This window comes from Mustelus asterias, chromosome 7, assembly GCF_964213995.1.
Source record: "Mustelus asterias chromosome 7, sMusAst1.hap1.1, whole genome shotgun sequence".
Lineage (NCBI taxonomy): Eukaryota > Metazoa > Chordata > Chondrichthyes > Carcharhiniformes > Triakidae > Mustelus > Mustelus asterias.
Window position 1 is genome coordinate 13527896 of NC_135807.1, and position 17358 is coordinate 13545253.

At 40.3% G+C, this 17358-nt stretch overlaps 1 protein-coding gene across 3 annotated transcripts in view; it reads right to left on the reverse strand.

Moving 5' to 3' along the window:
- The window catches only part of LOC144495566 (tyrosine-protein phosphatase non-receptor type 2-like), a 73260-nt gene that overhangs the window by 27041 nt on the left and 28861 nt on the right, over window positions 1–17358 (reverse strand). For all 3 annotated transcript variants that reach the window (XR_013498286.1, XM_078215681.1, XM_078215682.1), the window contains exons 3-6: window positions 16118–16218; window positions 3498–3596; window positions 1812–1949; window positions 602–811 (exon numbers count right to left, since the gene is read on the reverse strand). Coding sequence is in view for 2 of the 3 variants with exons in the window: in XM_078215681.1 (XP_078071807.1) it covers window positions 602–811; window positions 1812–1949; window positions 3498–3596; window positions 16118–16218 (548 nt within the window). In the remaining variant the exon portion in view is untranslated. The remainder of the gene's footprint in view (window positions 1–601; window positions 812–1811; window positions 1950–3497; window positions 3597–16117; window positions 16219–17358) is intronic.

The window sequence follows — 17358 nt, forward strand, 5'->3', positions numbered from 1 at the left end:
ATCCATCTCCTCCTTAAAGTTGTTTAGCGTTCTAGCATCCTCTGCACTCTGAGGTAGAGAATTCCACAGATTCACAACCCTTTGAGTGAAGTAATTCCTCCTCATTTTGGTTTTAAATCTGCCGCCTCTAAGCATAAAACTATGGTGGATAGGGGACATGTGGTGTAGTGAGCAGAACCACTTCCTTGTCCACAGGACAAGGAAGAATCAATCACACACGCTGTCTTGTGACAACCAGAGAAGTGCATTACCCAAGGACTAGAATCAGGTCAACTGTCCATATTATCAGCCACAGAAAGTTGGCCCAGGAGATTTATCCTGCTCAAGTGTCAACTTGAACTGAACTCCGCCAAGTTATTTTATTAGCCCTGTTCTTGTCTGAACATTAAATCAGCCTTTGGCATTATAATTGGGCTTTGTGTGACATGCAAAAACAATGTCATAACAAAACATGCAGCATAGATTTACTGTGCACCTAAAGAGAAGGGAAATGTTAGAAAATGCTGTCCAAGTGACATTGGCTGCTCCAAAATAATTTGTTGCAATTTAGCTTAAATTACAACATGGTGTTTTCAAAACAAGTTGTGACATGCTTACTCACCAAAAGAAGACAGGTATCTACTAACGCGAAGGTACCAGATCGTCCAATGCCTGCACTACAATGAACAACAGCAGGTCCACACTCAGAGTTCAAGCAGCCAGATTCTCTCACTTTTAACAGAAAATTAAGGAATGAGGCAGGGGATTCGGGCACTCCAAAATCAGGCCAAGTAGTATAATGGAAGTGTAAGATCTCTCTGGTCTCTCCAGTCTAATAAGACAAAATAAGAGTAAGCAACACAAGTTAAGTTGTTGCTGACATTGGATGGGAAAAAAAGAATGTACAGCATTTCCAAATCTACAGTGCACCATTTTCAAACCATATAAAGACTGCTACAAAGGTCAAGAAAGTTTACATGCACAAAAAGGAAAATAAATTCCAAATCACAAAAAAATCCACTTCCCTTTGGACCATTATTTAGAATTAAGATTTTCTTTAATGAATGTTCAAAAAGGTGTTAGATTCTAGGGCTTCAGTTTTAAGAAAGAGAACACATACTTAAGTTTTAGAATTGTAACACTTTTTTAAAACGAGGGAGCACAATTTAAAAATAAGGGTGTCTCCCATTTAAGAGAGGTGAGGAGGAATTTCTTCTTTCACAGGGCAATTAGTCTTTGGAATTTTCTTCCCCAGAGACAGCAGTAACTGTATCAAAGGATGAATTAGACAGATTTTTGATCTACAAGAGAGTCAAGTATTATGGAGGGAGCTAGCAAAGTGGAGTTAAGGTCACAACAAGATCAGCCATTATATTACTGAATGGCAGAATGGACATGACCTTAATCTTGCGTCCAGGTCCCCTCAGACTGAAGGATCTGGGAGGGAAAAGCTCAAAGCCACACAATTTTTAAATCAATTACTTTCTTTTTTCAGGGTAGGAAAATGGACATTGGAAATCAAGGTTTTCTAGACAGGTTTTCAACAGCAGCCAGACGGCCCTGAAACAAACCAGTGTTCACTTAGCCCTTACCCCACGTGTAGGTTCATGGTCCTGCAAGTAATGGGGAAGGCCTAAGTCAACATCAGGCCTAAGGCAAAGACTTGAACTCAGTACATGAGCAGTAGAATCAGGTCAGGCTGAGCACACGTCGGGAGCACTCTGGCTGGCTTGTGTCAAGGTGGAAGGAAATCCACCCTAAATGTAGGTTCAAGCATTACAATGACCGCATTAGTATGAAATTGTGACTATTTTAGTTAACTGTGTCCTTACAGAAACTCTTTGTAATTGAAGTTGCCGCACAGTGTAGTAGGATTTTACATCTTCAGACAACAATCTTAAGCTGAACTGAGTATCTTCAAATGACATTACTTCAACTTCCTTGCTTGGCCAATACGTTTCACATTTTACCTGCAAAGCAGATGATAATGTTTACCATTTTGCCTTTAAAGATATTAAAAACAGAGTTCACTAAAACAAAATCCGCATTTGTTGTTCTATATCACAGATGCATTCATGAAATTACATTCAGCTACTCATCTGAAATTACCCAGCATTTCACATGATAGGAGTTCCACAGGGGAGTTGAAAAAATTGATAAGTAGAAGACAGTTTTAGCCATAAATGGATAGATAAGTGTTCAAACTTATTTGTGGCATAACAGCACTATTAGTAAGACGGCTTATACAAATAGCATTTTAAATAGCTGAATGTCTATAATTAAATATTACCCTCACCCAGCCACACCCAAAAGGCAACTTCACGGGATAGAAAGGAGAAATGGCACTTTTAGATTATGACCTGCCTATAAATATTGGAGGGGAAACTGTAGAGGTGATAACACTTTAGAATAAAACCCTTGAACTAAAATGTCCTTTTGCAATGGGCTACCTTTGCCATGCATCTGGAAAAAAAGATTTGTGCATTTAATGGTAGAAGTCCCGACTGACATTTTAGGGTCAGACTGGAGGAATGGTCACTGGAGTGGATTAATAGAGGGTTTGTCAGCTCCTCATGGAACCAAATTCTAGCATGTGTCAAACCTTTAGGAAAGGAAACAATGTTGGGTGGGGACAACTGTGGGAAGCAAGTTGACTACTACTACCATTCACTGAGATAAACATTTTCCAGTTTAAGCTAAATTGCAACAAATTATTTTGGAGAGCCAATGTCACTTGGACAGCATTTTCTAACATTTCCCAATTTAAAAGAAGTAACATCATTGTCCTGGATTCTCCTCCTGAACAATGTGGCACTTTCATACAAAATAAGAATTTTCCCACTGGGCTCCAGGTTTCCTTACAAACAAATGCGTCATTGGGTACCAGTGCCCTATACATTGTTGTAGCGTTTAAAATTTCAGTAGTACTCTTGCATACACAGGCTCTGTCAATGTGCACTTTAAGCTTTCTGGATTTAGGCAAGGGCTGTGCCCTTACGAGATGAGTACATTCTCTGTTTTTCGCAAACAAGAGAAGTAAGTGTAGATTTGTCAATAGCTTTCTTAAGTGAATCTTCAACATGGCAGTAGGTTTCCATGTACCAAAGATTGGATTAATCAAAGAATAACCAGCATATGTCTCAATATTGTCCTGCCTGAATGGGGAATCAGGTAACTTGTGTCAATACCAGTGTTATCGACCACTGGAAGATGTACAGCATTGTCAGGAGTGCTTCTCAGGAAGAGCAGTCATAACTTTACTCAGTCCTTCCCCCAGATGGCATACTTGAGATCAGGAATCATGTGGGGACTGTCTCCATCACCGGACCATTTCATTTGTACATTTTAACTAGGACAGGTGGGCAAGAATCCCGCCTCTGTTCACAGCTTATTACTTATTATCTCTTGATATTGTAATATATAAATTGTCAGTCGAATATTTTGTTGAAGGCTCAATTCCAAATTCATGCAGTGTAAATCAAGCAACAAATATTAAAGTTTGAAAACATTTCACTTACTGATCCCTTTTCAATGACACGATTCAACATCACAACTGCTCTGCTTTTTTGTTCCCATACCATTTGCCAAAAATGACCACAAGAATTTGGAAGTGGACCCTGTAAAGAAATGCACACACATAGTAATATACTGAAATCAACCTGTAAAGAGATGCACACACTGTAATATACTGGAATCGACCTGTAACGAAATGCACACACACTGTAATATACTGGAATCAATCTCATGTTTTAAAGTGATGCATGACTGAATGTATACTATAAGGGGCAGCCATTACCTGTGAATCTGAAGTTCCTTTATACTGCTCAATACATAGGAACAAGAGTCGGTCAGGTAGCCCCTCGAACCTATTCTGCAATTTAAGGTTATCATGGCTGATCTGCGATCTTATTCCACATGCCAGCCTTTGCCCCACAAAGAACAAAGAAAATTACAGCACAGGAACAGGCCCTTCAGCCCGCCAGGCCTGCACCGACCATGCTGCCCAACTTAACTAAACCCCCTACCGTTCCGGGGACCATATCCCTCCATTCCCATCCTATTCACGTATTTGTCCAGATGCCCCTTAAAAGTCACTATTGTATCTACTTCCACTACCTCCCCCGGCAGCGGGTTCCAGGCACCCACCACCCTCGGTGTAAAAAACTTGCCTCGTACATCTCCTTTAAACCTTGCCGCTCGCACTTTAACCTGTGCCCCCTAGTAATTGACTCTTCCACCCTGGGAAAAAGCTTCTGACTATCCACTCTGTCCATGCCTCTCATAATCTTGTAGACTTCTATCAGGTCGCCCCTCAACCTCCGTCGTTCCAGTGAGAACAAACCAAGTTTCTCCAACCTCTCCTTATAGCTAATGCCCTCCATACCAGGCAGCATCCTGGTAAATCTTTTCTGTACCCTCTCCAAAGCTTCCACATCCTTCTGGTAGTGTGGCGACTAGAATTGAACACTATATTCGAAGTGCGGCCTAACTAAGGTTCTACAAAGCTGCAACATGACTTGTCAATTTTTAAACACAATGGCTCGCCCGATTAAGGCAAGCATGCCGTATGTCTTCTTGACTACCTTCTCCACCTGCACTGCCACTTTCAGTGATCTGTACACCCAGATCCCTTTGCCTATCAATATTCTTAAGGGTTCTGCCATTTATTGTGTATTTCCTATCTGTATTAGACCTTCCAAAATGCATAAACACCAATAAATCATCCAAGATTTTATCTGAACCACCAAACACTGTCAACTATTCACATGATGTGGAGATGCCGGCGTTGGACTGGGGTAAGCACAGTAAGAAGTCTCACAACACCAGGTTAAAGTCCAACAGGTTTATTTGGTAGCACAAGCTTTCGGAGTGTCGCCCCCTCACCTGAAGAAGGATCGACACTCCAAAAGCTTGTGCTACCAAATAAACCTGTTGGACTTTAACCTGGTGTTGTGAGACTTCTTACTGAACTATTCACATCCTATGGTAAAACTTTCAAGCCTGGTCGGTGTTGCACGTAGGATAGATTCAGCTCTTGACTTCTGTTCTTGTAGGGCACCAGTGAAGTGCTGCAAGTACGGGCGGCACGGTAGCACAGTGGTTAGCACTGCTGCTTCACAGCTCCAGGGTCCCGGGTTCGATGCTCGGGTCACTGTCTGTGTGGAGTTTGCACATTCTCCTCGTGTCTGCGTGGGTTTCCTCCGGGTGCTCCGGTTTCCTCCCACAGTCCAAAGATGTGCGGGTTAGGTTGATTGGCCAGGTTAAAAATTGCCCCTTAGAGTCCTGTGATGCGTAGGTTAGTGGGATTAGTGGGTAAATATGTGGGGGTAGGGCCTGGGTGGGATTGTGGTCGGTGCAGACTCGATGGGCCGAATGGCCTCCTTCTGCACTGTAGGGTTTCTATGATTTCTATGAAATACATTTATAGCTTTTAGTGCCAAAAGTCTGCATTCTGCAATAGTAAAGTTATCACCTCACTTTCTATTGATGCCTGTTGACTTTAATTTCATTTTGAGAGGTTTGGGTTTAAACAGGAATGTGGCTTTAAAAACTTAACAGAGCAGTGCTGTATTAAAATAGAATAGAATCCTACAGTGCAGAAAGAGGCCATTCGGCCCATCAAGCCTGCACTGGCAGCAATCCTACACAGGCCCTATCCCCGTAACCCCATATATTTATCCTGCTAATCCCTCTGTCACGAAGGGGCAATTTGCCATGGCCAATCAACCTAACCAACAGATCTTTGGACTGTGGGAGGAAACAGGAGCACCCAAATGAAACCACGCGGACACAGGAAGAATGTGCGAACTCCATACAGTTACCCAAGGTTGGAATTGAATTGTAAGGCAGCAGTGCTAACCACTGTGCCACCATTATTCTTTCAGTTTTTCTTTTTCTATATCATGACATATTCTGAAAGTATACTTTCATGGGTATTGGTTACTCGTACTGCTACTCCAGCTAAAATCAAGTAACTTCAATCAAACATTGTTGTTTTTTTAAAAAAAATCATTAAGCTGATCTTCAAATACTTTTTCTTGTCTATGCAAGTTGAACTATTCCACTATAGCTTCCCTCCCTTGTTCAGGTCGTTCCATACCACAGGCAGTTAACACTATGCATATGAAGCAGCCTAAAGACAAAACAGGGAACAGCATCCTGACTGAACATAAGAAATAAGAGCAGGAGGAGGCAATTCAGCCCTTGGAACCCACTTCACCATTCAATGAAATCATGGCTGATCTTCTACTTCAACACTGTTTTCCTGTATTATCCCCATATCCCTGGATGCTTTTAACATGTAGAAAACTATAGCTCTCGGTCTTAAACATACTCAATGACCGAGTCTCTACAGATCTCTGGGGCAGAGAATGCCAAAGATTCAGTGGGGAAAATACACTAAAATATTTGTCAATAGACAGGCAATGGCTAGTATTTAAAGAAATTCTACACAGTCTACAACAGATAAACATTCATCCAAGGCACAAACACCCAAAGGGAAAGGTAAATCAACCATGGTTAATAAAAGTAGTTAAACATTGCTTTAACGGAAATGGCTAATAAGGATGCCAGAAAAGTGGCAAGTCTGAGGATTGCGAGCAACTTAGAACCCAGCAAAGAAGGACCAAGAAACTGATTAAGAAAGGGAAGACAAAATATGAATGCAAACTAGCAAGGAATATAAAGGTAGACTGTAAAAGCCTTTTTAAGTATGTGAAAGGGAAAAGATTAGCTAGGACAAATGTGGGCCCATTTCAGGAGAAACTAATGGCAGAGCATCTAAACAGTTACTTTGCATCTGTCGTCAGTGAAAATACAGAAAATCTCCCAGAAATGCTAGGCAACCAAAGGACTTGTAAAACTGGGGAACTAAAAGAAATTAGTAGAGAGATTGTTAGTACTTGAAAAGTTAACTGGATTGAAGGTTGATAAATCCCCTGGACTAGATGAGCCTCACCCCAGAATGTTGCAGGAGATGGCTAGGGAAATAGTGGATGCATTGCTGGTTGTTTTGAAAATTCTTTAGGTTCTGAAAAGTGCCTGCGAACTGGAGAGTAACAAATGTAACCCCACCATTTAAGGAGGGAGGAAGGAGAAAGGGGAACTATAAACCTGTTAGTTTGACATCAGTAGTAGGGAAAATATTAGAATCCATTATTAAGGATGTGACAACTGAGCATTTAAAAAGGAATGGTAAAATTGGAAAGTCAACATGGATTTATGAAAGGGAAATCTTATTTGACAAACTGAGTTTTTTGAGGAAGTTACTTGTAGCATAGGGAACCAGTGGATGTGGTGTATTTGGATTTTCAGAAGGCTTTTGATAAAGTCCCGCAGAGGAGGTTAGTAAATAAAATTAGAGAGCATGGGATTGGGGGAAATATACTAGCTTAGATTGAGAATTGGTTATCAGACAGAAAGCAGAGGATAGGAATAAATGGATCACTCAGGATGACAGCCTGTTACTAGTAGGTTCCGCAAGGATCCGTGCTAGGTCAGCAGCTATTCACAATCTATACAAATGATTTGAATGTGGGGACCAATTGCAATCTTTCCAAATTTACTGATAACGCTAAACTTGATGGGAATTAATTTGCAAGGAAGACGCAAGGAGGCTTCAAGAGGACTTTATTCACTTTGGTAGAAAAAGAAACAAGAAGGCAGAATATTTCTTAAATAGTGAAAGGTTGGGAAGTGCGGGCATCCAAAGGGATCTGGATGTCCTTGTTCATGAGTCACGAAAAGTTACCATCCGGGCTCAGCAAGTACTTAAGTGCTATATTGGCTTCAGCAGAAGGGGATTTGAGTACAGGAGTAAGAATGTCTTGCTGCAGTCATATAGAGCCTTGGTATAACCTCATCTGGAGCACTGTGCACAGTTTTAGTCCCATTATTTAAGGAAGGATATACTTGCCAGAGAAGGAGTGCAATGTAGATTCACGAGATTAATTCCTGGGATGGTGGGATTGTTTTAGGAGAAATTGAGGAGACTGGGTCTGCATACCCTAGAATTTCGAAGAATGCAGGATGACCACATTGAAACTTACAAAATTCTTAGGTGGTGTGACATATATATATGATGCTTCTCCTGACTGGTAGGTCTAAAACCAGAGAACCTAATCTCAATGGGCAAGTCATTTGAAACCGAGACAAGAGGAGATTTCTTCACTCAGAGAATGTTGAATCTTTGGAATTCTCGACCACAGAGGGTTGTGAGCTCGATCACTGAGCATGGTCAAGAAAGAAATTGATAGATTTCTGGAGACCGATGACATGAAGGATATGGAGATAGTGCAGGAAAGTGGTATTGAGGTAGATGATCAGTCATGATCAAATTGAATGGCAGAACAGACTCAATAGGCCAAATGGCCTGGCCTATACCTTTCTCTATGTTACTCTGAGTGAAAACATTCCTACATATTTCCTTCCTACTGTCCTTTGAATTAGTGACATGGGATCTTTTACATGCACCTTAAGGAGCAGATTGGACCTCAGTTTAATGAGTCATCCTAACAGTGCAGCACTCTTCCAGTGCTGAATTCAAGTCAACCTTGATTTTTATGAAGTCCTGAAATGGGACTTGAACCTAAAACTTCTGACTCAGAGACATGAATGCTATCCACTGAGCCATGGCTAACATCTCAGGGCTCAGGCTAAACTATATTCCGGGTTTATAAATAAGTACAATTATCAGAAGCAAAAGTCCAAAAAGATAAATCAATTTAGATAAATCACACTAGTTCACTCAACTTAGAAAATTAATTACAAAGCAATATCATTTTTTAGAATTGCTCCGAGATTTCAGAAGTGACTTTTCTCAGTTTCAATTAGCTTACCAATGCAAAAGTTTATATGTTTAATCAGATATCCATGAGCCTTGACTCATAACAGTGGCACAGAAGTTGCTTTGTTTCAAAGGAGAGAAACGTTGCACAGGGAAAATCTACCTGGCTGTTACTTGCCTGAAAACCCTTATTTGAAACTGACAATTTCATGTGGCTGTGGAAGGCGCCCACATAATCAACTTTTGCCCTGGTGTAAATTTATTTTGAAATCTGAACTGTTACCGGATTCCCTGATAAAAGGTTCACAGCTGTGAAAACGATGCAGTTTTATAAAGACAGGCAGTTCTCCCACCCCCAGAGAGTTTAAAAGGCCACAAATGACTTAAGACTATTCATGCCCCTGTGGTGATTATAAGCTGTTTCCAACACCTGGGTTTATTTAACACTAAACAACCCATCACAACAAGTGACTCGTTCTCTTTTGAAATGTGATTTGCATAAGGCAGTAAGCGTGATCCACATTGTTACGGACAGGAGGGGATTAATTTAAATAGCCCTGATTTCTCCTCTCACTACCATTCCATAAACAATCAGGTGTTTTTGATTTCTCCCTTTATAAATGGCGGAGCATTTTCCTCAACCCTTAAATCTGGAGTGTTCCAATCCTCTGAATAACTTGCACAGCAAACTCCAGGTAAGGTAAAATAAAAAGGTTGATTTATTTCACACACACACACACAAACTGCAAGAAAGGGGTTTCACAATATCTGCCCTTTTTGCACTCATTAAGTAGACGAGGGATAAGGGAAAGAAAGGGGTACAACGTCAGGCCACAATAAAAATACAAGTTATGTTACAAGTCCATAATCAAAAGGCTAATGGAATGTTTCTTCAGAGGTTGGGTTGGTTGACTGTTGCAAGATGATCTGTCTTTCAAGAAGTAAAGACTTCCATAAGGGGAGAGGGCACGGAGGTGAATTAGTCTTGAAGGCACCAGTTCAAATGTTCTAGTAATTTGGAGTACAGATGAAGGCCAGGCAATTGTTGCTGGACAGAATTTCTGCGTCTGCTATCTGTTCCATGGTAAGATGGTAGATAGCAACAGGCAATTTTCCTGGAGTTATTGTTCTCTTCGGAAGTCAAACAGTCATTGAAGATCCAACAGCTTATTAATTAAAGGAATTCAGACAGCTCAAGTCTCGGTTATGTGACAGTACAGTTTCGGGCTGACTAACGAGGCCCCCGGTTAAAAAACACAATGTTTTGGAGCAGGTAACGATTGGATGGTTAGCCCCACATCAGATACTCAACAGTCACAGTTACCTGTGTCCTTGGAGACACAGCATTTCTGGCAGAATTCTTTAGAAATGCAAAGAAGCTTTGTGCAGCTCCACGCATCTTTTTTTTTAAAGCATTATGAAATTCTGCTGGTTTGTCTGAAGGTTAGAAATTCCTCTGGTATAAGTTGTGGCTAGCCAGGGTGAAGTCTTTCCATTTTTAAAATTAAAATGATATATTTTTTACAGAGTGGTCCAGTATGTATTTATTTTCTTTCCAGTTTCAACTGGGACAACATACAGAGGCAAAGGTGCTTCTACAAATAACTAATCAATTTTATAATAATCATAAACGGATAGGCTACCATAACTCAAAGTATTAGAAATATACAAAGTTGAATATTTAAAATATTCCAAGTTATCAAATCCATATTCTAATACATCACTGCTCCAAGTTTATGTTTTGTTCTACTACAGCAAAAACAAACACAAAAAATTAATAAGTTATAAACAAGCATTTAAGAGTTGCATGTAAGCCATTAGGCTTTTGCATCAGGAAGAGATTAGTTTTGAAAATTCAGTTCCATCCAGGCCAGCGTTTTGGAATTGCCATTGTATCATTGACTTGATGTGTCGGACTGACGTTTTTAAAGTAGAAAAAAAAGACCAAGAAATAGTTTTTCAGACTTTCCCTGCTTTGCTCCTTTCCAGGGCTTTAATGACCTACATAAAAATTCCCTGTAAGATTATGCCTAACATCTTAGCATGAAAAGTTGCCAGGGTTAATACCCAGAGGGTAAGCATATCAAGTTGCAGTTGCCTAGTAAATCAGACAGGCAGCAAAGAGAAGCAAAGTTATAGCATATCATTTCCCTCCCCAAAGATGCTGCCTGACCCACTAAGTTTTAGCAGCATCTGTAGAGAGAGAGAAACAGAGTTAACATGCCTGTGAACTTTCATCAGATGCTACTAGACCTGCTGAATATTTCCAACATTTTCTGCTTTTATTTCAGATTTTCATCACCACAGTATTTTGCTTTTCTACTAAATTTTATACAGGACTGCATAGATAAGGGCCAAATATAATTGGTTATGTAGCTCATTAGCTTCAACTCCAAGTGGCTTAAGATCAATTGGAGTGAGATCAATTCCCAGCCTTCACTATGTTCGTATTTAAGCTTCTCCATCTGCCAAATAGCAAGTTTCTTCAGTCTTAGCGCAATTATCAATGTTAAGAAGGCACTTCTCAACTTTCGAAGCATGTGAATAGATATGCAGGGTCAATCCTTTCACCCAACCAAGAAAAAGTGGAAAGAAGAAGAGAACAGAACAAAACAAAAGTAAAACCATTCAATTATTTGACACGACAACAGCTCACAAATAAAAGGTTTGAATTATTCTTAAATAAAATGCTGCACCAAAAAATCTAGAACTTCAGATTTCAATTCCAACAAAACTGCAACCATGTGAATCTGTATTTTTTCCTCTTCCTTGCTGTTATCTGTGGATGAGTACAGGTGCTGGTAGCCTTTTGATACCAAATCCAAGAGGCTATTCATCATGTGCAGGACCAGATGGTCAGAGTAAAGTCATCTGATGGCAGAGACCATCACAATCTATCCCAGTCTGGTTTTCACGCAACATCCACTCATGCACACTTTCCAGCAGGGGTCATAGGATATTAATTAACAGTGGAAATCCAGTCTGAGATTTTCTCGTTCTTTTCCACCAGTACTGTGGCCGAGATCAGCTAACTCCTCACAGGACTACAATCAAACCTGGGATTTGTTGTTCTATGTGACTTGGTACAAAGATGAACAGGACCTCGTCTGTTACATATATACACAAAATATAAAATAGCTCAGTCTTAGATTAAACTTATTGTTTTCTGTTAAATCAATACATCGCAACCTCCTCCTAGGATCTCAGTTCTACTGAAAGAAGACAACAACAAATAAACATCCCAAATTCCTTCTGTTCAGAATGCACATATTTAGAAAGTTTGAATATGGTAAATGAAAGATGTACACAAAATAATTAAGTTCATAACATTTCCAATTTTTCCTCAGCCTCCATGTATTCAACTTCCATTTGGAAAATGTGAGCACATGAATTAGGAGGAGAAGGCCACTCGGCCCTTTGAGCCTGCTGCACCATTCAATAAGATCGTGGCTCATCTGATTGTAACCTCAACTCCATGTCCCTATCCAGCTCCGATAGCCTTTCATCCACTTGCTTATCTAGAATTTATCTGCTTCTGCCTTAAACTTATTCAAAGACTTTGCTTCTACCATCTTTTGAGGAACACTTCTCTTAATAAGACCACAAGAACTAGCAGCAGGAGTAGGCCATTTGGCCCCTCGAGCCTGCTCCGCCATTCAATAAGATTATGCTGATCTTTTCGTGGACTCAGCTCCACTTAACCGCCCGCTCACCATAGCGCTTAATTCCTTTACTGTTCAAAAATCTACCTAATCTCTATGATAAATGAGCAACCAAAAAGTAGAAGCACAGTAACAATAGCCAATTTTATTGAGGAAGCTAGGTACCTGATATAAAAGAACCCATCACCTAGCTATTAAGAAATTCACAGGAAAAGCAACCAATCTCTTCCTCCAAATTCCAAAGAGGGACGTGTTAATTCACTAAACATCTTGTTGTTATGTGAAACAAGCTTCTACCTAGATTAGAAAATGTTCTTAATTCTATAAGCTTCGAATGCTACACTCTGTAGATAAAAGGATAAACTCTTGAAACTAAGAGTATAATAATAAATTTCTACCATTTGAGTTTCCAAAAATGAGTGGAACTCGAAACAATTTTTTTTAACCATCTAATGAACCAGAGTTCTCTGCCAAAATAAACGAGAATTTCAAGCTCACTCCTCCCATTGTCCAAATTAAAGGCAGGAAAACAGTTTCAAAATAAGTTTAGATCTCAAGACATTTTTAAATGGACTTAAAATAGTTTCTGCACTACAGGATTGCCAATTGATACTAGTTTAAGTTTCAAATCGTTCTTTTTCCATGCACTGAACATATTGGATATTCTCCAGCTGAAAACCTGCAATAACTACCACATGAAAACATAGGGAGATAGGTAACAACCTTCAGCTAAGTAACGGCTACAAAGATATACAAGGATAAGTGCTGAAATACAAGGACAGAAGTAGAAAAGCAGACAGGTTATTCAATACTGAAGGGCTCTTTATCTTCTTTATCTAAGCTGACCCCCTCTACAGAAATTCCATCAATGTAGGTTCCCAAATCAATGGCGAGTTCAGTGAACTTAAATAACACTATGATGCACTGTTCAGTTAATTTGCAGGTGTGAGTTATCCCCATGCTGAGTTGGCTAATCAAACTCAGGGTGATAAAAGCTGCTATCATTAGCTAGAGCTCCTCTGCATACGGGAGGGGTAAATACACTTGAGGTTTCTTAATCGTTAAGCAGTGACTCTGGCTGCGAGGGTACATAGCAAGGATTTTCTGATTGGCATTATCTTGATACATGGATGAAAAATAAACTTAAATGGGTTAAAATAATACCAACTGTAAAATATGAGCTTGCATGGGACCTGGAAGATCACACATTTAATTTACGCTCAACTTGTTGATCTCAGCAAAGGCAACAATTGGGGCTACAGTTGATACCAGCATTCAGAGCTGGACTTGGGCATGGACAAATGAAACCAGTTTTTGCCTCTTGCCAATATACAGTAATGAATATTGGCAGTGTCTGTATGCATATGCACATAGGTGTGTGGGGGCGTCCTGTGCAAACTGCATCTGTTGAAAGCTGATGCTCTCAATCAAAAAACTCCCTGGAGACATGGCCTATTATGTTCTATTTGAAGAATGATCATTTGTATAAGACCAGAGACTGTGGCACCTGAGGAACCAGTTAGCTGTCAAGAGAGCAGATCAAATCAAAAAACCTTTTAAAAAGAAGGAATCTTACTGAATTATACTGTATAACAAAAGCATTTCTCCTCCCATTTATTTGCAGCACATTGTTCCATTGATTCTTCACAATTAAAGCACTCTGATCCTACTACATTCAATTCATATAATTCACTGGACTCAGCTGCTTTGTAAATGAATGAAGAGTCACTTCCAGTAGAGTCAATGAAGGTCTTGATGGTCTGTTGATATAGGCATGGTGCCACATAACACTGCAGTACCAAGTACGCATCACCAATATGACTTTGGACTGTACAATTTGAATGGGAGCAGCTCCAAATAAATTTCTGGGCTATTATAATCACAATTACCACTTCAACTACATTCATTGCAATTGCGAATGTTGGTACTGTTGCAAGCTTATTAATGGGCAGTAAATCTTCCTGCTAAAAGGATTTGCAACAATTGATGCTTTAACCGTTTTAATAACTTGTCCTCAATATCAATAAGTACTGGAGGGTTACAACAAATTATGGTTAAGAAGTCGTACGATCCAAGCTAATGGAAATTAAGAAATTATGAAGAACTTCAACACTCTCTTGGCTTTTGTCCTCTTAAATAACTTGCTGGATTATTTCTTGGAGTGGCCCAACTTCATACTCTATTCTACAGCTAAGTCCAAGTTTCTGTCTATTGCATATAAGAAATTTATTTGGAATTTCTTTGTAGATAATCTCAACTTAGAGACACAACTCAACATATGCCATGCACTTCTGTAGTCATGGGCAGTAAGCAGACAATGTACTTCTCATGGCTTTTTGTTTACCTTTAAGAGATTCATAAGATGCACAAATTTTGAAACTACAGAAATACACCATTTTAAGTGGTAGAAACGTTCCTGGAAACGCTACTTAAATATAGACTTGTGTAAAAAGACATTTTGTTGAAGCCTTCTACCTTGCACTCATTGGGACAATTGCAAGAATACCAACATCAGGAGAAACAATAACTTTATACTGTATAAGAGGACGGTGTTGATTGGCTGATAAGTGACTCTGACTGGTAGAGGGGTTGCCATGGAGAATGTAACAGTTGATGGTGACTGACAGCTAACTGCCAAGCACCATTTGAAATGGCAAAAGGCAAAGCACAGACCATACTCAACCAGCCCGTACTTGCAAAAGTGTCCAACGTTAGATGTGATTCCGCGATTGGACATTTGCTAAATAATCTCAATGTACTAATAATTACACTGACAAGATAAAGTAAAGTTTATTTATTACTTACAAGTCAGGCTTACATTAACACTGCAATGAAGTTACCGTGAAATTCCCCTAGTTCAACCAATTTAAGATATCAGTGTGTTGTATTTGCGTGTACTGGAAGTTACCTACATTAATACAAAGGGCTCTATTCTTTGCAGACAGAAAGATCCTGTACACACATTGTGCCTGTTTCAACTTAACAAAATAAGTGATAGCCATGGGGCAGCACGCACAGCGGTTGGCACTGCTGCCTCACAGCATCAGAGACCCGGGTTCAATTCCCGGCTTGAGTCACTGTCTGTGTGGAGTTTGCACATTCTCCTTGTGTCTGCTTGGGTTTCCTCCAGGTGATCCGGTTTCCTCCCACAGTCTGAAAGACGTGCTGGTTAAGTGCATTGGTCATGCTAAATTCTCCCTCAGTGTACCCGAACAGGCGCTGGAGTGTGGCGATTAGGGGATTTTCACAGTAACTTTATTACAGTGTGAATGTACGTCTGCTTGTGACAAATAAATAAACTTTTTTTAAAAACTTTAAACTTTATTCCACAGGACCATGCATTAACCAGAATCAAGCTGCCTGGTTTAAATTTCAAACAATAACTGTCAGTCACCATCAGCTGGTGAATTCTCTGTATCAAAACCTAAATCAGAAGTTCTAGACAATGATGAAAAAACCCTTTCACTGATTTACCCAGCTAGTAACTATGCAGACGGTCACAAAAAAAAAAATCACATCTGGTTTCCAACTACTTCATAACAGGGCAGATAGCACTTAAAATGAATAAATGAGGAGCAATTTAACCACTTATAACAAAACTACTCTAGTCAAGACCATTTGAACTAGAGTACAGCTGTATTCTCAATCACACTCTGCATCTCTTTGTGAGACTCTTTCTACATCTACTTACCTGGGTTAAAATGTAGTTTCTCTCAGCTTCATCCATGACAATGAGGCTTGCATTGATATAATCATTGTCTGCTTTCTGAAGTTTAACACGGCTGTGGTCAACTACAATTAAAAAAACACAAACAATAAATAATTTGATGGAGGCGTCAGATCACAACTAACTTATTAGTTCATAGCACACAACATATACGATATGAATTAAGCACAACTTGAATTTAAACAGGATGGTGGATCTGGATTTGAATCCAGATCAACTGACATCTTTCCTGTCTTTCCCCAGCTGGCAGTAGAGAATTGAAATTAATGAGTTAAGATTAGCAGTTCCAAACTATTAATAACCTAGCTCACGGTGTACCTGTTCTGGGTATAGGGCAGCATTCCAATGCTAGCTGCCTGGATGGGAAAATCTTCCATCCTCACCAGGGTGGCACGGTGGCGCAGTGGTTAGCACTGCTGCTTCACAGCTCCAGGGTCCCGGGTTCGATTCCCGGCTCGGGTCACTGTCTGTGTGGAGTTTGCACATTCTCCTCGTGTCTGCGTGGGTTTCCTCCGGGTGCTCTGGTTTCCTCCCACAGTCCAAAAATGTGCTGGTTAGGTTGATTGGCCAGGTTAAAAATTGCCCCTTAGAGTCCTGGGATGCGTAGGTTAGAGGGATTAGCGGGTAAATATGTGGGGGTAGGGCCTGGGTGGGATTGTGGTCGGTGCAGACTCGATGGGCCGAATGGCCTCCTTCTGCACTGTAGGGATTCTATGATTCTATGATTTAACAAGAATATAGTGTTCAATTCTGGTCACCACACTACCAGGAGGATGTGGAGGCTTTGGAGAGGGTACAGAAAAGATTTACCAGGATGTTGCCTGGTATGGAGGGCATTAGCTATGAGGAGAGGTTGGAGAAACTTGGTTTGTTCTCACTGGAGCAACGGAGGTTGAGGGGAGACCTGATAGAAGTCTACAAGATTATGAGAGGCATGACAGAGTGAATAGTCAGAAGCTTTTTCCCAGGGTGGAAGAGTCAATTATTAGGGGGCACAGGTTTAAGGTGCGAGGGGCAAGGTTTAAAGGAGATGTACGAGGCAGATTTTTTACACAAAGTAGTGGGTGCCTGGAACTCGTTGCCGGGGGAGATAGTGACTTTTAAGGGGCGTCTTGACAAGTACATGAATAGGATGGGAATAGAGGGATATGGTCCCCGGAAGGGTAGAGGGTTTTAGTTAAGTCGGGCAGTATGGTCGGTGCAGG